The sequence below is a fragment of the Moschus berezovskii genome, chromosome 2, assembly GCF_049115385.1.
Source record: "Moschus berezovskii isolate FMDL1 chromosome 2, NW_MosBer_1.0, whole genome shotgun sequence".
Taxonomy (NCBI): domain Eukaryota; kingdom Metazoa; phylum Chordata; class Mammalia; order Artiodactyla; family Moschidae; genus Moschus; species Moschus berezovskii.
Genome location: NC_142461.1, coordinates 7,990,001 through 8,014,005, shown reverse-complemented (window position 1 = coordinate 8,014,005; position 24,005 = coordinate 7,990,001). Strand labels below are relative to the sequence as shown.

At 38.9% G+C, this 24,005-nt stretch overlaps 1 protein-coding gene across 4 annotated transcripts in view; it reads right to left on the bottom strand.

The window, feature by feature from the left end:
- Positions 1 to 1,975: 1,975 nt before the first annotated feature.
- SRRM1 (serine and arginine repetitive matrix 1) overlaps positions 1,976 to 24,005 on the bottom strand; it is a 29,445-nt gene continuing 7,415 nt past the window's right edge. For 2 of the 4 annotated variants that reach the window (XM_088843590.1, XM_088843593.1), the window contains 13 exons: positions 22,268 to 22,471; positions 21,612 to 21,806; positions 21,201 to 21,320; positions 18,891 to 19,165; positions 14,085 to 14,165; positions 13,459 to 13,545; positions 12,052 to 12,196; positions 11,669 to 11,710; positions 8,845 to 8,955; positions 6,139 to 6,600; positions 5,361 to 5,556; positions 3,385 to 3,594; positions 1,976 to 2,994 (listed from right to left, as the gene is read on the bottom strand). In XM_088843590.1, coding sequence (XP_088699716.1) covers positions 2,890 to 2,994; positions 3,385 to 3,594; positions 5,361 to 5,556; positions 6,139 to 6,600; positions 8,845 to 8,955; positions 11,669 to 11,710; positions 12,052 to 12,196; positions 13,459 to 13,545; positions 14,085 to 14,165; positions 18,891 to 19,165; positions 21,201 to 21,320; positions 21,612 to 21,806; positions 22,268 to 22,471 — 2,233 coding nt within the window. In that variant the 3' untranslated portion in view covers positions 1,976 to 2,889. The remainder of the gene's footprint in view (positions 2,995 to 3,384; positions 3,595 to 5,360; positions 5,557 to 6,138; positions 6,601 to 8,844; positions 8,956 to 11,668; positions 11,711 to 12,051; positions 12,197 to 13,458; positions 13,546 to 14,084; positions 14,166 to 18,890; positions 19,166 to 21,200; positions 21,321 to 21,611; positions 21,807 to 22,267; positions 22,472 to 24,005) is intronic. The other 2 variants (XM_088843591.1, XM_088843592.1) reach the window with 2 other exon arrangements.

Sequence of the window (24,005 nt, the reverse complement as noted above, 5' to 3'; positions counted from 1 at the left end):
ATAGCTGGCAGCAACCATGTCTTTGTTTTCCTCACCTCAAGCCCTAGCAGGGCCTGGCAATGACAGCCAATTAAACTTATTTCTCATCTGCTCATCAAGTATTTGTGCTTCTACAGTGTACTAGGCCCTGGGGACACAGTCACAAGCAAGACCAAGTTCCCAGGGACCAAAAATACATCATTTCAGGTCTAATCATTGCTATAAATGAAAAAAGAGAAGTTAGGGAAGCCTGTCTGAAGAAAACCAGTAAAGAAACAGGTCAGATCGGGCAGTGAAAACAAAGGCTTTGAGAGAGAACAACTTTGATTAAAGCAAGAGCAAGGAGGTAGACACGGCTTGAGCAGACTGAGGGGAGGACATGAGGGTGCCCAAGCAGGTGCTACTGGGTCTTGCTGGCCAAGATAAGAAATCTGGATTTTACTGAGGCAGGAAAGAGGCTCTTGAGGGTTTTGAGCAGTACTATGATCTGACAAGACTCCCTGGTAGCTCAGTTGGTAAAGAATCCACCTGCCAATGCAGGAAGCCTGGGTTGGATCCCTGGGTTGGGAAGCTCCCCTGGAGAAGGAAATGGCAACCCACTTCAGATTCTTGCCTGAAAAATTCCTGTAGACAGAGCAGCTGGTTGGGCTACAGTCCATGGGGTCGCAGAGTCAGACACGACTTAGCAACTAAACTACCACCATGATCTGACAGGCTACTGGGAACAGAATGGCCTTGTGTGCATGAGTACTGGAGGGTGGACAACGCTGCCACTGACAGTGTCAACTCAATTTTGAGTGAATGTGACATGTGCCAAACGAGATTGAGACAAGATCGGAGGACATGTTCAATTTGGTATGCCTTTTAGACACCCAGATGAACTTATCAACCAGGTAGCTGGATAGGGGTATAGATCAAGCGGAATAACTGGAAAATTTGACACATCAACAAAAAGATATTTAAAATCAAGGGACCTAGAAATTCTTTTATCTTTGGCAGCTTTCAATCCAGACTCCCATCACGTCACATTTCAAAGCATCCACGAGAGATAAAAGAGTTAGTGAGGTAGGGGGAAACCTAGTGTTCCATCTAGAAGGTAAAGTGTTTCAGCAAAGGAGTAAGTCAAAGTCTGCCAACACGGCTACTAAAGGATGGAAATTGATCGCTCATTTTGGCAAAATGAAGGCTGCTGCTCACCTTAACAAGTAGTTCAGTCAAGTGGTGGAATGAGAGCCTACTGAATAAATGGGACAAGTGAATAAATGGATTGAATGAGCGAATGGCTAGACAGAAGTACCGCAATGATGTTCACTGGTCTGTTCATATTGGAAGGGGTAAGTCAGGAGCAACCACCTTAGATACTGGGTATTCTGTGCATTTCCGACATTACCCAATTATAAAATCAAAAGTCACATGGGAGATCCTTGAAAGCTCTCTTTAAGTTGCCCCATACATATAGAAGATGTGAATGCTACTGTTTTACCTTATATAGTGTTATCAGCTTCCAAATTCTCTCAAATTATATTACTCTCCTCAATCTTGAAATTAAAAAATGGCCTGTAGGGAGCCGAACACCATACCCACCCACACCAACCACCCTCCCCCAACAAACACACGTGCACGCGTGCGCCTCTGATAGAGGGAGACTGCTCCAGTCATTTTTTAGCCTTCACTCACTTCCTGGAATGTGCCAGACTCCTTCTGCCTTGGGGTATACACACTGTGTGCTCTGCCTGAAATTCTTCTCTTCCCCTATGCCTGGCTGACCTGCCCATTATAGATCTTCCAATCTCACTGTGCACTTCCCTCTCATGGCACTTATCACATTAATTACTAATATAAAGAAGATGCCAGGACAATTTTATCACCTTGCATTTCCCTTGCCCAATCCTCCCTCTGCCAAAGTTGCCAAGGGGGTAAAAATATAGGCACTGTAAGATTTCTAAGGTGGGTCTCCTGCAGTATTCAGATGGGTAATAAAAGTGAGTGGCCAACATTTTTAAATTTAGAAATTTATTCTGTTTAATCCACAAGCTTTATATAGCTTTAGTTTAAAAAAAAAAAAACAGAAACAAAAACAAAACAAAAACAGTGAAAACAAGACACTATTTCAAAGTCTGGGCCCTTCCAGCTTTCCAAATACAAGAGCTCTGAAAGTTGTATATACTGACTGGAACAAGACAAAATTATGAATGGAGCCATGACATTTCATGAAACAAAATTTTATGTAACTGAAGGATCCTTCCTGGGGCGCCTTTACAATAAAAGAGAAAAGAATGAAATTCCAGTGTTCCAAATCAACTTGTTACACTCTATATAAACCACAGTGTCCTGGCAAACAACATGCTTTCATTTTCTGTCTCATCTTAGAGCTCGAATCCTGATTCATTTCAGCAGAGACTCCACAGGCAACAGGAAAGATTGTGGCATTAAAATATTCATTTATACTTTTGTGGTAGCTCAACAGTGGTCTCATTTCTGGGCAAGCTTGCCAACCATCAAGGTTGAAAGCATCATAACTTAAATGGATGCTAAGACTCAAATGAGAAAAAGGAAAAAGGAAAGAAAAAGTAGAAAGAAAAACCTCTGGGAATAGCCAGGGGTATTTAAAAGAACCATAAGAATGCCAACAATATTTAAACCCCCTTTTTTAAAAAGGGGATTTTTCTTTTTTGGCTTAAAGTATTTCACTCTGAACGAATTTATGTCAGCTGTCAATGGAAGAATGTCACTAATGCACTGTGGACACCGTTTGCAATGTAAATCCATGCCCTTTTTTTACATGGTGAACTTCAACCTAGCAATTATTACAACAAATGTTATAGTCTAAAGCTCAAACACATTTTAGCAATTTTGAAATTGAATTGCGTACAAACCAAATAAAATTTACATCATAACAAACATTTCCACCTAGGACTGTGGGGACACTTGAGCCTTCCGCATTGATCTCAGGGCCTTTTCACGCAGGTGCTTTTCTAAGTCATCAAGGTTATCTTCAGCCTCACTTTCAGTCTCCTAAAAAAATAAATAAAACACCAAACCAGAAAGGTCATATCGTGAAATCTTGACACAATTGTGGGCAATGTTGAATCTATCTGTGGTGATGGCAGCACAATTGTATGAATACACTAAAACCCATAAAATCACTATACTTTAAATGGGTGAGTTGTATGTTTAATAATATCAAAGTTCTTTTTAAAAATATACAGTAAACTTTTTGGACATTATTCCTGTTCTCATCTTTAGCCTTAGCACATTCCTGCTCTTGGTAGGCGGTCCTAGAGAAACCAACCAGAAGAGAGCTAACACTGGGCATCTAATTATTACAAGAAAATTACTAAGCTGCTTCTGCAAACCAGATGATTTAGCTATCTGTGCAAACTCCAAGACAGGGCCCATAAATACCTTCCTAGGCTCTGGCTCTGCCTCTGGTTCTTCCTGTGCTGATGTGGTTGTGGGAGCAGCTACAGCTGCAGGGGTGACAGCAGCTGCAGCAGCGGCAGCTACAGCCTTCTCCTTCTTGTGTTTTTTGTGCTTCTTGTGCTTCTTATCCTTTTTGTGTTTCTTGTCCTTCTTTTTCTTCTTTTTCTTTCCACCTCCTTCTGGGTCTGAATTCTAGAAATCCAGAAAAACAAAAGCAATAAAGTCAACCTGTCCAATGAAACACTTTATTTCAAGGGAATAACCAGCTGAATTAATCTCAGGATTTCATAGAGCTTCAGGAGGAAGAAGGTCCAAGGCCAGTCACCACCAAGAAAAGTACTCCTAAAGATGGGAGTAAAGACTTCCAAAAGCTGAAACGGACCCTGAAGGTAAATGATTTAAATTGCCCAACTAACTTTGGGCTTTCCAGGAGGCTCAGCAGTGAAGAATCTGCCTGCAATGCAGGAGACGTGGGTTCGATTCCTGGGTCAGGAAGATCCCCTGGAGGAGGGTATGGCACCCCACTCTAGTATTCTTGCCTGGGAAATCCCATGGACAGAGGAGCCTGGTGGGCTACGGTCCATGGGGAAGCAAAGTGTCAGACACGACTGAAACAACTGAGCATGCACACACCTAACTTCACACTAAACCAGGTCTCGCAGTCACAAACTATGAATCAGGTCTCCAAGACTGGCCTGAGTCTGGGTCTACTTCCAGATGCAAGGAAAAGCACCATGATGAATAGGAAGAAAAGTCTCTGAAATCACCCAAATTGAATTCTGGTTCCTGAACCTACTGGTCAACCTCACACAAATTGCATGACTTGTTCTGAGGCCTTTTTATCAACCCCAATTGGCTATAACAATCCCTAATAAAGCTGTTTACGAGGATTAAATGGGAGTATCTGTAAGTCACCCATCATACCAGTCTAAATAATAAAAAACTGTTACCCTAAGTATAAGTGTGTGTGATTGCCACATCTCTAGTCACTGACCTCTAGAATGCAGGGTTATTTATTCTCCACTGCATATATTCCAAATATAAGCCAAGGGTAGGCTCTGCTATAAATGCATCTAGTCTGTAATGTAATTTTTAAATCTCATATTTCTAAGCAATTACTTAAAATTCCTCATCATTTAATTAGTCTGCACAATAATACAACCCTATTAAGATGGACAACTAACTACTGATGTTTTTTATACAATATAAGAATCCGTCACAATTAATGAATCACAAAGAAAGGAAAACAGTTTAAGCTCTGATATTTTAATATCCCAATGATATGTAAGCTTGATGATGTAAAAACAAGAATGTTCTTATTTATGTAGCCTGCCAAAGATAAGACTATCTGGGTCAATAACGTACTTTCTATTTCATCTAATATTTCACATGTTGCAAGATTCATTTGTTATTATAGAAATAATCTATTTCCACTACAGGAAAAATTAAGAGTATTAAAATGTAAAGGAGAAAAATTAAACATCACTCATTATTCTCCTCCAAAACCACTGGTGACATTTTGATATCTTGTAATACTTTTTCAAAATATAAAATGTAATCATACTAATAGACGTGATCCAAGATCAAACCTTCATTGATTGTGTATAACTATCCCCAAACCTGTCAAATACTAAAGAAAACAACAGAAACACTAATTTTCTCCTAGATAATATTAGAATCAAGTTTTTTTCCCCCTGTTTTTCTAAGTTATCTATGTAGCTCAACTTTCATCACCAAGATTATAGAAATTAGTACTATAAGACACTGGAAATTAGTGGATGTCTAGAGTCTTAAGCATGCACAGTGATGCAAACACTACCACTTATTATGCACCTCCTTCTGAAGTCCATCTGAATCACAGACAATTATGCTTCTCTGAACTACAAAAGACAAACACCTCTCTCCTTGCAAGTAACCATTTGCACTTATAAACGATGTCCACAACAGGGCAGACATACCCTTGCCGGTGATGGGCTTGGTGTGGGGCTTTTAGCCTTTTTCACCGGTGCCGCTGGTGACCAGTTGGTGGAGGGCGACTGAGACTGAACAGGTGACGGAGGTGCTGGGGGCTTTTTAGCTGCTGGCTCAGGAGATCCCGAGACAGATCGGGAAGATGAGACCCTCCTTACTGACTGCGGGCTGGGTGAGGCAGCTCTAGAAACAGAAGGAAAAAAAAAAGCATTTAGCATTCAAAACAGAGATCCTTCTTTAAGAGTAAACCACCAACTACCATTAAACAACCAGATCACCAACTTTAAATATTTTACAGCACTTAGTTCGCTGGTTGATTGTATTGACACAATTTTTATCATCTAAATTTCCTGGAGAGTAGTTCCAAGTCCCACTATCCTCGACCCGTTTTGTTAATGGTTCTTTCTGCAGGAAATTAGTAATGCCAGTCGCCATATTTAATACTGCTTTTATCAGTCTTACAGACATGCAAGAAGCATCCTGTGCATCACTTCAGAGCTGGGTTTGGAAGCACACTTCTCAATTAACCTGATATCCTTAAGAACCAATAAAATCCTCATTTAGCTTATACCACAAGGAACTATCCTGAAAACAGAAAAGGATATATGAATAGGACTGAGGATTTGCCTTAAAGTTTGTATTCACAGCTGTTCTTTCCTGTGATTTCTCAGTAAGTATGTGGGGGGGGGGGGTAGGGAGGAGCTTCCAAACATAAAGAGCTATGCAAGTTAAGTGTTCCTAATCAAAAGGATAAAACATTTTTACTTTTTTATCTTTTTGGGTTCCGGAGTCCTGGAGACTCTCCTAATGGGCCTAGAACTTGGAGATGGGGACTGCCTTCTTTGGGGTGATGATGATGCTCCTCTTCGAACAGGTGGAGGACTTGAGGTCTGAGGAGCACGAGGCCGTGGTGAGGGCGAATGCCGTTTGTTTGGCTGTGGTGACCGGGCCTCCCGGGCAGATCGGCTCGGGGAAGACCCTTTCCTATGTTTTGATGACAATGAGGGCGAACGTCTCTTGGTGACTGGGGAGCTTCTTTGTTTGGGAGGTGGTGAATGGGAGACCCGACGCTTTGGTGGTGGAGATGGTGATGCCCTTCGTTTAGGAGGGGGTGGGGGCGAAGCCGTTCTTCTCTTTGGAGGTGGAGAAGGAGAGTATCTCCTCTGTATTGGAGGAGAGTATCTTCTTGGGGAAGGTGAGCGACGACGTGGAGGAGGAGACGGAGTCCTAGGAAAAATACATCATGAAAGCTTCAAGGTCCGACAGACTAGAAACAGAATGCAAAGAAAACTGTCCACTTATAGCACCAGACAAAGGGAATATTTCTAAGTGGAAATGCCATGCCTTTACCCTTAAGTTTAAAAAAAAAGAAATCACTTAGTAAATTACTGTGTATCCTAGATGATTACAAATAAGACATTCTGGTTACTGGAGATTTAGGGTTCAGATTGAATTCAAATTTGTCAGGTCATTCAGCAAAATCCATGTTCAGTTCAGTTCAGTCGCTCAGTCGTGTCCGACTCTCCGTGACCCCATGAGTCACAGCACGAAAATCCATGTAGAATCAATTTAATATTTTTTCAGGAAAGAATCTTGCATTGCTCTGAAGAAAGTGAAAATCCATTACTACTATGTAGTAATTAGATAAATATATTCATAAGATTCTATTGACTGTGCAACTTGAACTCAGGAAGTCTGTGCTTTGAAGAGCTGTCCTGCAGGGAACACTCTCAACACTGGTCTTTGGACTTCGTATTAATAATCAGCACTCACTTGCACAAGGTTTAAAAGACATCACCCTGCCCTCACTGAGAGACTTGCATTTTGGGGGGTCAAAAGAGTAGTATTCAATGGAAATCTACTGCTAGGGAGAATGCATTCCTGCTGAAGTCCCACTTGGCCTTCCTCTTAATGCTTAATCCCTATATAACCTTAATTTGCCTCTTAAAAACTAAACCTCAAAATAACATTCAGTTTCAACCACTTGATTTTCTCCTGAAACATTCAGACCTGGAGCTCAACAGTTTTACTGTCTAAAAATCATCTTTGGGAAAGGCCATACATTTGGGAAAGGCAATATCATAGACTGCACTTCCATTTAGCTCTTAACTCTGAACCCAGATTCCCTCACCTGGAAAATGGGAATACCACTATTAAGCAAGATCATCTTGAGGACTAAGGATAAACTACATAAAGCGTCTAATGCTTTAGCTGGCACATAAAAGGCATTCAGGGTGCAGTCACTATACCACTTGATAATGTGTTTGAGCAAGTCTCTTAAAAAATTTTTTTCCTCCCTTTTACTTTGAAATCATTTTTCATTGACAGAAGAGCTGAACAATAGTAAAGACTTGCCACTTAACATCTCATATAACTATAGAAAAACTACCAAGACTGTAAAATTAACCTTAGTGCTAATTTGCTATTAACTAAAAAAAATACTAAAGCCACCTTAGTTTTTCCCCAGTGATGTTCTTTTTCTGTTCCAGGTTCCAAAAATCAGGATCCTACACTGCAGCCAACTGTCCCATGCCCTTAGTTTTTCTGCCAATTTATAACAGTTCCTCAGTCTCTCTCACAATCGATGTTTAAGAGTACACATCAGTTACTATGTAGAATAGCTTTCAATTTAGGTTTGTCAGATCAGTCCTGGGTGTTCACAGGAAGAACTGATGCTAAAGCTGAAACTCCAATACTTTGGCCACCTCATGTGAAGAGCTGACTCACTGGAAAAGACTGATGCTGGGAGGGATTGGAGGCAGGAGGAGAAGGGGATGGCAGAGGATGAGATGGCTAGATGGCATCACCGACTCGATGGACATGAATTTGAGTAAACTCCGGGAGTTGGTGATAGACAGGGAGGCCTGGCGTGCTGTGATTCATGGGGTCGCAAACAGTCGAACACGACTGAGCGACTGGACTGAACTGAACTGAGATGGTCAGTGCTCAGTGTTCAAAGACCGAGTATCCAGAGATTCAACCAACCCATATTCAATGGGTTGAAAATATTTGAACATAAAAATGTTCCCCCTAAAATCACTAGAGTGATTCTTTTACTTAACCTCTTTTAATGATATACAGTTTACAAATCATAAAATTCACCCAATTTCAATTGTTTTAGTATACAGGTGACCCCTGAACATAGGTTTGAACTGCATGGGAGACTTTTAAGAATACACACTGCAGTCCTACACAGCCTGCTGTTGGCTGAATCCACAGATATGCTCAAGGTCAACTGCATTCATAGTCTTCAACCATCATGACTCTCGGTTCCGATCCCATCCTGGCCATCATCACCAATCTACTTTCTCTCTCCCTCTAGATGTGCGTGTCCTGGACTTGTCAGGTAAATGGAAATGTATAATAGGTGGTATTTTGTAAACAGCTGAACAAGGCCACTCGAATAAATATTTCAATCACAGAAATCCACAGTTACTCCCATCAGCACCCAGGAGCCTATCTCATAAATACCTTCGTCGTGGTGGTGGTGTGGGAGACCTGCGCCGACGAGGCGGAGGAGCAGGAGAAGGAGAACGTCGTCTTCTGGCAGGAGGTGGGGAGGGACTCCTCCTCCGTCTACCACTAAATCAAACAAGAATTACAGTTGATTCAGACTCGGTAACATCTGTAACTAAGTGATCGAGATGCTTTAGTTTCAGTCACTGTCAACCCAAAGGGCAGCAGCCATCATTCCATCCCTAGAGCAGTGTTTTTCAAACTACACTGCAGTCAGTCAAAACTCTGTCAGAACAGATTAAAAAAAGAAAAAAAGAGAAAATCTCAGTGTTTTAACTATGGTAAATTTTGTTGTCTGAAACTTTTGTTGCAGTATATAAATATGCAGTCTGGGTCACATAAAACATTCTTAACATGATACAAGGTGAAAAAACTTTGATAACCCTACCTCAGGGAGTTGCTTTTTAACTGGACTGTACATTGGAAACAGCTGGGAAACTTATCTGAACTTTGTGTTCACCAGGTCTTGGCTATGGTCCAGCTGATATAGGTTATTAATAAAAAGATTCTTCAAGTAACTTCTGATTCCTTGTTAGGAACAAATGCTGTAAAGCCTAGAAAAATACTCTAATATTGATATTTAAAATTAAAGGCCCAAAATCTGGGTGTCAGTGCTCCAAGTTCTTGATTTTTTAATAAAAATAGGTTCCTGTGGTTGAACAAGAGTTGCAAACAATTAATTAAAAACACTACTCCAAAGACAAAGAGACGAAGCTGCCTGAGCAGTGAAGCCACCATGGGAAGCGCTATGCTTAACATATGGAGAAGAGTCATAGACCTGAATTCTTTCTGAGCTCTACTGCACAACCACAGAAGGCGCACCTGTAAAACATGATTACAGTCTCCCAGGAGATATACTAAAGTAAATATCAAGCCAATTTGACATCTATTGGCTAAGTCTGTGTTTAAAATGCAAATACTGTACAATTGACCCTTGAACAATGGGGAGCTTGGGTTACTGAATCTGTGCAGCTAAAAATGTATGTTGTTCAAGGGTCAACTGTAATTAGTTCTTAATTTCTTGCCCAGTAAAGGATTGAAGTTCCCTGTGAATCTGGAAATATTTTCTCGTTTACTTGTCTTGATTCCCCAATAAAACTAAGGAGAGTTCATTAACAGAACAATGAAAATTCTAACATTCATTAATTAATTGGATTTTTAATTTAAACTTGCTTATGCTTTGTGGAGACTAAGACTTCACTTTAAACAGATTTAAGATATAAACTATAAGAGGCAATAGGTCAAGACAGATAAGCTTCAGATGACACGCAGACACCAAATTTTTAATTACAAGACAGACAGTAAAGGAGAAGTCATTTTATTAGCAGGGTTAATCTGAGAATTATAGGACCTAGAGAAACATGGTGGACTACTGTACTGTTTCAATAGATAATGAAGCTTTCAAATGGGTAAAGACATCTGGGTTTTGACTCAAAGAGAAAAAGGTTTACACTCACAAACCTGAGTGATGAGATGATACAAAGCAGAACTCCTAGGGTGTTGTCAGTAGATATAACAGCACAAGAGACTATTACTGTTGATTATATGGCTCCTCTTTTAAAATATTCTCATTAAAAAAAAAACTGGGCTCAGATTAGAATCTATTAGGACACACTAACGACCTGAGACATTCACCCTGTGCCTCAGCTCCAGCTGTAAAATGAAAGGCTTGGCGTAACTAAAAGGTCCCTTTCAGTGATGACTTCCAATGTCCTATATTTCCATGTGAGAAAATTGAAAAAAGAATAAAACCATAACCTGTTAAAAATAATAAAATAACCAAACTAGCATACTTAAGGAACTACAAGAAAAACTTGATAATCAGTTATAACTGGAATCTTGACACCAAATAGATCTACAGTTTCTTTAAGCTGATATGACACACATTTCAGGGGTTTAAAAAAGAGCAAAAGGCAAACATCTTCTAGTTACTCTGAACACTTAATGCCAACCCAAGCCTCAACTGTGTGTAGACACTGTTGAGTAGAAGCCCCCCGCCACTTCAAATTATGTAAGAACCAGTTTCATTAAGCCTCAAAACACAAAGCAGCCTTCAAGAATTAGGAATAGACAAGTCTCAGAATGAGGAGAGCTTGCTATCTGTGCAGTGACCTCTTCAGAACCACATCATTTCCTAGTCACACTGGTAATGAGGACAAGTTATACATGCAACAACTACCTTTTTACACTAAGTATGATTAATATTTGGGCTTCCCAGGTGACACAGGGGTAAAGAATCTGCCTGCCAACGCAGGAGATGCAAGAGACATGGGTTTGATCCCTGGGTTGGGCAGAGTCCCTGGAGAAGGAAATGGCAACCCACTCCAGTATTCTTGCCTGGAGAATTCCACGGACAGAGGATGTGCTACAGTCCATGGGGTCACAAAGAGTAGGACAGGACTGAGCACATGATTAATGTATCTTTAACTATTAAGGAAGGAATGTTCAACAGCCAAAGACAAAGGTTTAGAAGCACGAAAAACATTGCTTTAAGCCTTAACAGTCATTTTTTAACCTTTTAAATGTCTCTCTAAAAGTTTCTCTTGCTTTCCCTATCATCATCACAAAGTGCACCCCCCAAATCTAAAGAGCTATTATTACTGTCCTACCTCATTAATGTGATGTGTAAGAAAATATAATTAAATCAAACCAAAACAACTCAGGAACTTCTCCACCATCATAACCTGTAAACCTGGGAACAGGATATTACCTAAACAGTAAATTAAGTCACTAGAACTTTGACATGTAATCCTAATTTACAAAATAGCATCTAACCAACCTTTTAGTCATTGGCGATTGCCATCGCTTTCCCATCTGCATCCTGAGAGCAGTGGAAAAAAACAAGTGTCAAGAATTCCATTCACCAAATTAATGGATATATATATATATATTAGACGTTCAAAGATAGTCAGAAGTAAATGCCATGACTTAACTGGTCTATTCAGGTCATGCATATGCACGACATGCTGGTACAAACTTACTAAATTCTCATTAAACAGTAATAATCACTGAACAAAAGAAAACCCAAATACCCCAAAATCTGACCATTTCCTACTATAAGCACTAATGAAATGGAGTTAACCAAATTCTAAATAAACCCACAGCCCATCCCTTAAGTTATGAAGCTTTATCACAACGACAGATCACGAGTGAAGACATTACCGAGGGGAAGCCTCTTTCTGGCGCTTTCGAGGTGATGGAGAGGCACTCCGGGAAGGGGAATGTCTCCGTCGCCTGCCTACCTCACCATTCTTCACATGGGACCTTTTGGGTCGTTCATCTTCTGAGGAAGAGGAGGAGCCAGAATCTATAATTACACAATAAACAAAAATTTACATCAGATGTATGCTTAACAGCCTGTACCCATTTTTGGAAGCTAAGCAGAGGGAGTATCCAAATTAGCAAATCAAGTTCACTAACATAAGTGAGCACACATACAAGCCATGAGTTCTGAAAAAAAGACAATTACCAATATGTGCTCAATGACTTCAAAGTCAAGCATACATAAATACAATTATATAATTATTTTATACAAATCATTTCCATAGCACAAGCCAAGAAGACAGCACTACTTAAGAATCTAGTGATTTTCCAAAAAGCTCAGTGAAAATTAAAAAGCATCTTGAGCAATTACTTAATTCTAATTTACTCTAAGCACTTTTAAGGCTACTGAAAGTCTGACTGGGGTTTGAATAATTTACTTCATATCCCTATTATTTATCAAACAAAATGACATTTCCTAAAAATACCAAAAAATATCCAAATGTAAATGTATTTTCAAACACTTCCATGATTAACCACATCTTAAAGGAGTTGCAAAAACTATATAGCTTTGACTGACTTAATGTCACTGTGGAATGCTTTGGTTTCCATTTTATAAATGAAAAGGAAAGGCAGTGTCCAGACTCCGTCACAAATACCAACTGAGCTAATAAAACCAGGATATTTGATTTTAAAATCAGGTTTCTGTGTACGTACTTTTTAATTCAGAAATTTAATTTTATAGATGCACTCATATAAACACATACACAGAAAAAAACTAGAAATACCCTAAATGTCCAAATAGGCAAGTGACTCGATAGTATATTATCAATATTTTAAAAATGTTGCAGCCAGTAAATAAATGAGGTAGATCCTTAAGAAATAACAGGGGAAGATGTCAAGATATAGTAAGTTAAAAAGGCAAGCAATATAAACTACAGTTTGAGCCTGTTAGGTGTTTTTGGTTTGTTTTTAAACTACAGATACTTAATACATGCACAGAAAATTTCTAAATAAAAGCTTTGGGAAGTAAGACTGAGGGTTGAGGAAAGAAACATACTTTTCTAATTTTTATTCCTGTTTTAAATTTTGTACTCTGAAGATCTATTACTTTTACAACAATCTAAAAGAAAGTTAAGTTTTAAGGAAGTACTTAATACCAAAGCTCCAAAACTAACAACCCCTCATATTTCTATGAAGGCACAAAACTATTTCTCCTAAATACACTCACTACACTTCTGGATATTTTTATCTTAAATATTTTATTAGGATATCCAGAGAGAAAAAACATGTAATCAGTGTCCATACCAGATGAAGACTGCTGGTTCTGTCGTCTGTATTGGCGTCTCTGCTGCACGGAATCTGCTGCAGCCATTTTGCCACCTTTATCTTCTTCTGAAAGAAGGATGCATTTAGAAAGTGTTTCTTTAGTTATGCATACAGAAACTATAACATATTTGAGTTGGGAAATGTTCTCCTAAACTTTTATCTCTGATGGCGGGGTCAAGCACTATCTACTCTCCCCCGCCCCAAATAAAGAAGGAGCTTAAAATGCCAATTTACATCTTTTTTCCCCCAAAATAAAGAAGCAGCTTAAAATGCCAATTTAAATGCTAATTTAGACTATCTTCACCAAATATAATGAAAAAATAAACTTATCGAGGCATTTGTGACAGTGTGCCAAGCACTTATAAAGATTATTCCAGTTAACCACCAAAAACTAAAGGATGGTACTATTATGCATTTCAGAGATGGAGGGGAGGGGAGAAGAGGCTCAGCTAAATTAAGTAATTAAAACGTAGTGGAGCTGAGGATTCACATAGGCCAGTCTGACTTCAAAGTCCTAGCTCTTAATCATTAAGCCATAAACTATAATTAATCTTTAACCAGAATCAAGTTCAGCTTAAAAAACAAAACAAACACAAAACACTTACCCGATTCAGATAACTCTACTTTCCGAGGCTTCGGTGCTGGTGAAGGGGATTCTCTTTTCTCAGTACCTTTATGTTTTGTCACTAAAATTAAGTGGGGAGGGGAAAAAAAGCCCCACTTACATACATAAAAAACAAAACAAAAGGCTACATATCTTAATGATACAAAAAAGTGTGACTCTTCTCATAAATAATTTACTGACAATTAAAAAGTTCTTTTAAAGATCCTATTGTCATTACCTGAAGCAAAAGAAGTAATTCATAAATGTTTGGTGAAAAGCCTCAGAAAGTTGTACAATGATTTAAAAACTTTCAAACTTTCTCAGAAGAGGAACAGTTAAGAGAACAGCATTCCAGTCCAGTAAACCTCTCTGTGCTGCCTTAAAATGGCAAGCACACACTCTCGACTACATAAGCACTTTTAAACACCACTACAGGTTGGTCCAGAAAAGTAATGAAGATGATAAATGATTAAGACATAAGATCTGATGAAACTTTCACAGAGAAAAATATCTGATCTGGAAATCTGAGGAACAAATTTGTCACCTAAGAGACCAAAGGCTCTTGATGTAGAGAAGAGCCTTCACAATAACAGAAGGGACTTAAACTACCTGTCAAAAATTTTTTTTAAAAGTTGGTCTTCCCTGGTGGCTCAGTGGTAAAGAATCTGCCTGCCAATGCAGGAGACACGAGTTCAATCCCTGGTCTGGGAAGATCCCACATGCCACGGAGCAACTAGGCCCGTGTGCTGCAACTACTGAGCCCTCACACCTCAAGATCTGAAGCGCACATGCCCTAGAGCCCAGTGCTCAGCTACAAGAGAAGCCACTGCAATACAGAGTATAGCCCCAGCTTGCCACAACTAGAGCAAAAGCCCAAGAAGCAATGAAGAACAGCCAATAAATAAAATTACATATATATATATATGTATATGTAGACCTTCACCATGGTAAGAATATTAAACGCTGAGACTAAAGGTTTCTTTCTAAAGCTTAATTTAAAAAAGTAGCCTCAACCAAAGTCACCCAAATAATTCAAGTGGACTAGGATCTGAATCCAAGACACTATTTCTATGGCACAGGGATAAGTTTTAATTTCTAACAATTACTATTTGTTTATACTATCCATCCCATTGCTTCAACTAAAATCAAATGTTTACACATAATCATTAATCTTACCCAAGATTAACCTGAAATATCAGAGAACAGTCCTCTAAGAACTAAACCTGAAGACAATAGATCCTCTCAGGATCCTCACACTTGTTTTTGTTTCATTGAAGTAATTAACATGGAATGTTTAACCTAACATTTATATAATTTTGTTTAAGAGACACTCATAGTAAAATTTCTCTAAAGATTTAAGAGGCAGTAACAGCAATCAAATCATCTTTGCTGAAGCAATCCAATCAAAGAATTTAACACTATACTTTTTATTAATTCTACCTAATAATAAGGCTTTTGGACAAATCACTGGAATGGCTAAAGAATCCAGTGATTAGATAATCCAGTGATTATTTAATTAGTGATCAGCAGCAAGACTGCACTTAAAAAGTATTAGCCTCTAATTAAAATAAATTTATATTAAAAGAACCCTTGCATTTTAACAAATTCAAAGACACAAATAGAAAGGCCTTTAAAATTTTAAATATGCAAAGCTCTTTTCTGGATAGGTCCTCTTCATTTTTAAGTGTCAGTGAATCTTTAACTCTTAAAACGATATTTTAGGGAATCTAGTTTATAAACCTGCATATCAAAGTACCAATTTAGAGAACTGCGTTCTGAAATGTGTATGTACTTGGTTGCCAGAATGCATTTTCCTCTAAGAAACATTAAAAATGTGGTTATGTTTGCTATATATTTTGCAAATGCCTGTTTAGTAAATAATGCAATTGAGCTATACATTATATTTTTCCCCCATAGAAGCTTGTATTTGGAGTTTTATCCTGATTTAATCTCTACAATGGCTTGGCTAAAATAGTCTTGAGTCATTGTTAAACATACTCCCTACTCTGGCTTAATAAGACTAACTGAATCATAGCATTATTAGTACTATTTTTCATCAGTGCTTGCTTGTCTAGGTAAGATTTTTCAACAATTCATTTTTATCTTTAAAAAAAAAAAGAGAGCTTATTTTTATGTTGTTTTGTTTTTAGTATTCAAGGGGGAAAATCATTCTAGCATGAAGTCTGAAATCTCTGAAGTCACTGAAAAATCAGTATTTTAAATTTATTTCAGTAGTCCTATTAATCATTAATCTTGCAGACTTGCTTGAAAGATCAATCTGGTAAAGAAAAGTCACTCTGTGACCAGAATTAGTAAAAGAATCATTAAGTATTTACAGAGCACAATTTATATTGCTGCACTGACCTCAACTTAAAATTATCATCACCACTATAGGTACAGATCCTCTGGAAACATATTTCATTAAATACTTCACTGATTTCAAGGCACTGTTTTATATACTAAGATAATGCCAACTTAACTACGACATGCCATTGATTACAAAATGCTTCCTTTCAGATGAGAATGTGTATTATATTCCAAAGAGTTTACCTTTAATTCTCCAAGTTTCCCTTCTTCCCTCCCACTCCATCCACCCAGTAGAACCTTAAGGCCCTGAATGATAACTACCACATGAAATACAAAAGTAAAATATATCATTTTTCAATGGTATCACTACTCTTATTAGCAGTAGAGACAAGAAAGGAATTTCTGAAATCACACTACCAGCTACAGAAGCTGAAAAACCTGATCCTGCCTTCCATCTCTCTCCCCTAGCAATCAAAACAGGCATTTGCGGGTAGGAAACCTGGGAGACATTTTTTAACTAAGAACCCAAACTCTAGTCCTGGCTGGTTGACCCTGACCAAATCACTTAACCTGAGAACCCGTTTCTTGATGACAATCTCTGAAGTCTTTCCTAGCTCTGAAATTTCATCACGAAGGGCTGGGATCGCTTTACTATAAAAAGCTATTTATCTCCAAGTAGTTAGAACCAATATTCAGCTTCAGTGGACAAAAGGCAGGTTCTCACTACACTGCCCACAGTCTGTTTCTTTGGTTGGATTTTGCCTGGACATGGAAGACCTGTCTCATAAACTCCAGGAATATAACTTACTGGTCCCTTGTCTTCCACCTTCACTTCCCTTCACTGTGGATTTGTTTTCAAAAAGCAGCAGTCCACTCTTTCTGACAACATATCAAAACAAGAGGTGGTACCTGTGCAGACCCTAACAAAGGTAACAAATAATGCTTAATCAACCTATTTAATAAGGATTCAGTCCTTCCGCTCAGGTACTTTTATTACCCTTTGGTGATATGATGTAAATAGAAAAATCATAATCTGATATATGTCTGCAAGATAACAGGTAAACATTCATAACTTTTTTTTTTTTTTTAACTAGACAACTTTCTAGCTCCAGAGAAAGGAAAGACGTATTCAGAAGTGCAAAATCTTCATCAGAAAAGAAAAATAGGTCAGGACAATAGGCATCAGATCTGGACACAGTGACTGGAAACTTTTCAACACAAAGTAATATGGGACATGATTATTATGAAAGTAAGTTATCCCGACACCCATACTTAAGTCTGAATCTGGAAGACCTAAAGGTGTCTCTGTTTTTATCCAGCTGTCAGTCTGATGAGTCACTGCAACAAAAATGACTGCATAATATTCATGTTATCAGCAAATTAACTTGTGGAAGTTCAGAAACAATCTATACATTACTCTTTGCATTCTGCCATCATCTGACAGTACCCTCACCCCTCACTCTGATAGAGTGGCTACACCTCACACTAACAGCCTTCACAGAAGCACACTGTGTCTCTCTAGATAGCACCATATTGCAGAGCTATGGGGCCAGGGCGTGATGGAGGGGTGGATACAAACAAAGCAGCAGGGTGCTGATTAGAAATGCTGCTCTCGTCAACCTCATAAAAACACAATAGTCAAGATTTTGCCTGGGATATCCCCATTTTTTTCATTTATAACCTGAAAACTTAAATGTGATCAGAGCAGATCAGAGCAATCTACAGATTGCTCCTTAAAACCCAGTTACTGTAACAGTTCTTTTATGATCTCACCCTTCCCCCTCTACTCACCTATCAGGTTGGTTATTATTCCAGCCCTAAGTACCAGAGGCTCAACTCAAATGGATACCATAGTTTTTCTCCATTGTGTATTTAACGCTTAAGAAACATACGCCAGCAGACCACAACCTTCACTCAAGACTAACATAGCATTCTACTTGCCTGGCAGGATCACAGATCATAAATTCCTCAGAAATCAATCTGCAGAATAAAGCAAGGACAACACTCAGAAGAACCTTGCCTAGAGCCTAAATTAAAAACAACCAACCAGCTTTTAGGAGGACACCATGTCCCTCCCTAGGGAGTACAATGTGACCACAGAAAGAATTAAAACAGAATTATTAAGTCCTCAAGTAAGATATCAAACAAAATATCTGCAGGGTATAAAAAAAGTTAACTGGTCTCATAGTAATAAAATGATTCCTTTACCATGACAACACAAACTTCTGGTAAGTTACCCCAACTCTAACAGCCCACAGCTGGTAACAGTACATTTTTCCACCTACTCAACGCCAGAGGGCAATGCTAAAAAACAAACCATTTTACATGTAAACTCCATTTCAGCAAACCCCCAAGAGCTTAAAGGAGGAAAGAAAAGGTAAAGGTAAAAGTCTAAGCAAATTTACAAAAAACACGACACAAATATTACCCAGCTATTTCATACTTTGAAGGGAGTAGGGACAGCATGAAGAAGAACATACTGTTTTTATGTGATTTTTACCTTTACCTGACGTTCTCCCTGGAGAGACAGAAACACGACTTTTCCTTGTACGGTTTGACTGCTGGGGTGTTGGGGAATGACGAGTTTTTGGCGGCGGAGTAGCTGGAGGTGATGGCCTATGCCTTCGCCTTGGAGGACTTGCTGAAGGAGATAACCTACGAGTTTTTCGAGGAGGGCTGGCTGTCCTCTTCGGAGGCTTCTTTGGCGGCGACCGGGAACGAGACGAAGATGATGATGAACTACTCCCAGACAAGGATGCCGATGAACGCCTTCTTCTGTGGAACAAAGTACTCATGTTCATTAACTGCATGCTGAGAGAATGACCTTACAGGTATGTATGCACAGTTTACACAAAAATACAGCTATTTTTATCCAACTTTTGAGTTTATGTAGCTAAGCACATAAATGAGTTTGCCTTTTTAAAAAAGTGTGAAACAAAACCATGACCCAGGATAGGAAACAGCTAGTTCTGAGACTAACTAAATAACTTATTCTGATAAATGCTTCTGTTTGAGAGTTGTCTTTCCCATAGTTATAAAATGTCAAGTGCTATATAACTAACCAGTCTCTTCTCGCCTTAGGAATAATGAGTGTTTTGGAGTCTGCATACAAAATTGGGGTGGCAAAGTATTTTTTCATTTAATAACACAATGTCAAGCAACCTTTTATGTTGCATTAAAAAAAGCACAATATTAGGAATTCATTTAGCTACATAAACTTAGAAGCAGGGGACTCTCGAATTCTGCGGCAAAATCTGTGGTAAGTTCTGTTGCAATTATGTGTACCTGCAGAATTCACCTTTGGCGGAAGAATTCCTGAGAACCTGAAAAAAAGAAACCCTACCTTAAGTGTGAGACAAAAACTGGCTGAAAGGGAATCTTACACAATCTGTAAATTATCTTGACTGCTAAATGGCTTAGTAAGCAATTAAAACACACTGTTTGCAAAACTCCAGTATGAGAAGTAGCTGTTTCCACTAATCTTATACTACAAAGCACCAGCATTACTTTTCTCCTAAGGAGGAACAATAAAGTTTAGAAAAGCAGGATGCCTAAATTGACTGACCATTTACATCTTTAGTCTCTTCACTAGTAACATCAATTCCATAATTTCTAGTAGTACTTATAAAAAATGGTCCAACATATCTTGACAACTCCTCCCTGGAAAAAATACCATCTTTTTTGTTTCTGTTTTATTTTGGCCACACTGCAAGGGTTGTGGAATCTCAGTTCCTCAATCAGAGATTGAACCCGGGCCACATTTGCTAAAGTGCCTAATCCTAACCACTAGACCACCAGAGAATTCCTCCAAAATATCTTCTTTAAGAATACGGGATTCTGGAAAACTTCAGACTGCAGAAACAAAACAAAATTATAGAGCTTATTATCTCCAAGTTGATTTGGTTCCTTGAAAAACCTTAAAACACAAAAACCAAAACACAAAAAATTCTGTCCTAAATATAATCTGAAGCACAATTATCAGTTCCTTCTAAAATCAGGTGAAATGCATCGTCAAGGCACAGAACCCTGCTACCAGTACACTACACCTCTACTCGAGGCAGGTGTGGCAATAATCTTTTTTTAAAAGTGTTCGATCCTAACATTTTACCTTATGCTAATTTAAAAATTGTTTTTAAAAAAGAACACCAGTACTGACAAAGTGACTTTTATGCCAAGTCTCTTCAAAAATAGGACCAAACTGCCTTTAATGGTTATATCTACTGAATGAGACTGTAATTTTCAAATCATTTCATTTCTACTTGAACTGTTTATCGTAAGTACTCATTATTTCTTTAATATGGAAGAAACATCAAGGTATAATGGATTATTTTAACACTCCAGCATTTTTGCCTGGGAAATCACATGACGGGCTACTGTCCACTGGGTTCCAAGAGTTGGACATGACTTAGTGACTGAACAGTAACAAAAGCAGTTTATTGACTCTACAGTCATCTATATTCAGAAGCTAGTGGTATTTAAAAGCCAAAGGGAGAAGGTGGACAATTTCCTTGGTAAGATTTCCTGGTTGGGTCCAAAAGTGTAAAGATTAACACAAATAACCAACAAGATGGTGAAAGTCTTGTTTTTTATCTTCTAACAATGGATAAGTGTTATCACTCAAAAATAACAGCATTACACCTCAAATGAGGAATCCCTTCATGAGACATTACCTATGATTACTCATGAGTTCTTTTTTTCTTTCCTGAAGGAACACTAACTCAAAGATTAGCCTGAAACAAACACAATGCACTTGTACACCTGACAGCTCCAAATTTAGAAAAACCACCCCCCCAAACCCCCAAACCCTCACCGTCTCACTGGAGATCTACTCCTTCTATGCCTTGGTGGAGGAGGCATTCGTCTCGGTGGGGTTCTTCTTCGAGGAGATGGCCGTCTTCTTGGGCTTGGTCGCCTTCTAGGTGAGTATGATCTGCCACAACAGAATTAGAATCTGAATAAACCATACACAAGGAACGAACTCCTTAGCATAATTTTCTCAACAGCTACATTTAAAAAATGGATTTGAAGGGACACAATTTTTTATTTGTGTGGAGATTTTTTAACAGAACGTAGACAGTGTTCTCAAATCACCTCTGGAAATCCAAAACATAAACCTGTGCTAAACTATTTTCTACTGCTTTGAAATACTTTACCTAATTCTACCTAAGAGAACAGCACATAAAAATTCAAGATCTATTCAGATCTTAAAGCCACTACTCACCTTGATCGAGATCTATGGCGCCTTCTTGGTCTAGTATGAGAAGGAGAGCGAGAACGTGTCCGGGATCTTGACTTGGAACGTGACCGAGATCTTGGTCGGGTCTTCTCCTTTTCCTTTTCCTTTTTGGAGTTTTTCTCCGGAGAAGGCTCTTTAGGCTCTAGTACTGGTTCAGTCTTGGGAACTTTCAGGATGTCACTGTGGAGTGGGGATGGGGGATTAAAAAAAACTTATTTTGTGCCTTTTCTACTCAGACTCCTAAGTCTTAATACAGTGATATGAAAAAGTTATTTCTCTCTTTAAAAAGTTTTCAAAATCTATGAAGACATTTAGAAAGATATATATATACATCACTGAAATCCAGTGACCAACTACCAATTTTAATCATATGTATTTTTTAAGAGTGCAAAGCTGTCCATGATATGGGGGACAGGGGAGCAAGTTACAGTATATAAAACATCTGAAACAACACAACCAGCAGATAGCAGTGGTCACGTTTGGGTCAACTTACTTATACTCTACTATAAAATTTGCATTTCAACAATCTAACTTTATAATTTTAAAGGAAAACAAGTTTACGTTTCTAACTCACAAGTATATCTATTGTCACTTAACAGCCTAAAACTGTGATATTTAAAAATGAATTTTTATGTACTTGCCTAGTAGAAGTGGCCTCTTGTACTGAAGGTTCTTTTACTTTCACTGATGGCTCTGGGAGCTCTGGAGTTTTTTCCTTCTTCTCTGGAGCAGGGGAAGGACTCCGGCTTTTGGTTCTGTGGCGGGGAGATCGAGAATGACTGCGCTTTCTCTCTCTCCTGACAGGGGAAGATCGTCTTCTAGGGGAAGGAGATCTGGATTTGCGTCTAGGATGAAAGCAATTTTTTTTTCAGGTTTTTAAAATAACGTGGACCAGGGAAAGGGTCAAAAGGAGAAGTAAGGTTAACCTTTTAAGTTACACCATTATTGTCTACAACTGTGCAATTCCCTATAGATACAAGATACCCTCTCACATTTATTTAATAGGAAAAGGGCCAAGAGAACACTAGAAAAACAAGCAAATGAAGGATAACAACATTCTCTAGTATAACAGTTATAAGTGTTAATCACTCAGTCATGTCTGACTCTTTGTGACCCCATGAACTGTAGCCCACCAGGCTCCTCTGTCCATGGAATTCTCCAGGCAAGAGTACTGCAGTGGACTGCCAGGGGATCTCCAGGGGATCTTCTTGACCCAGGGATTGAACCTGGGTCTCCTTAATTGCAGGCGGATTATTTACTGTCTGAGCCACCAGAGTAGTCCCCATAACAGTTATAAGAGAGGAACACATTGACCTAGGACTCTAGATTTAGGTTCCTAATCATTTCGAGAATTGAGAAGACCAAAGGACAACTTTTTACAGGAAGAGGATGTGTAAAGGAATGAAATATATAATAATAAGAAAGTTGTCTGTTGAAAGTGCAAGTCGCTCAGTCGTGTCCGACTCTTTGTGACCCCATGGACTATACATACAGTCCATAGAATTCTCTAGGCAGAATGCTGGAGTGGGTAGCCTATCCCTTCTCCAGGGGATCTTCCCGACCCAGGAATCAAACCAGGGTCTCCTGCATTGCAGGTGGATTCTTTACCAAGTGAGCTATCAGGGAAGCCCTGTATATAAATCAGACCTAAAAAAGCAGTGTAGATCCAGACAGATCCCATCCATGTTCATCGGGTACTCTTGGTATTGCACAAACAATGACTAGGGCAATTAAAGCAATATGCTCTTCAGAAGAGGATGAATCTATCAAACTTGCCTAAGATAGCTTTTTGGGAAGAGAAGCCCCTTTTCCATTTCAACAGTAGTTTCCCTAACCTGAAATAAAAGAGTAAGCTTGGTTCACTTCAAATAGTTACCACTATGATTTGTGCATAACTCTAGAAATACTGCTTCCCTGGTAACAGTTTTTAATATCAAGTATTCTAAAGGAGATCAGTCCTGGGTGTTCACTAGAAGGACTGATGCTAAAGCTGAAACTCCAATACTTTGGCCACCTCATGCGACGAGCTGACTCACTGGAAAAGACTCTGACGCTGGGAGGGATTGGGGGCAGGAGAAGGGGACGACAGAGAATGAGATGGCTGGATGGCATCACCGACTCGATGGACATGAGTTTGAGTGAACTCCGGGAGTTGGTGATGGACAGGGAGGCCTGGCGTGCTGTGATTCATGGGGTCACAAAGAGTCGGACACGACTGAGCAACTGAACTGAACTGATATCAATAAAAGGGACAAAGAAATTACCCGCTCTCTTTACTAATTCTAGCCAGCTAATTTATGAAGAAATTGGAATCCTAAAAACGGAAAGCTTAATGGAATTCTCACCACCACAAATACAGAAGTTGAATCATGTATTAAA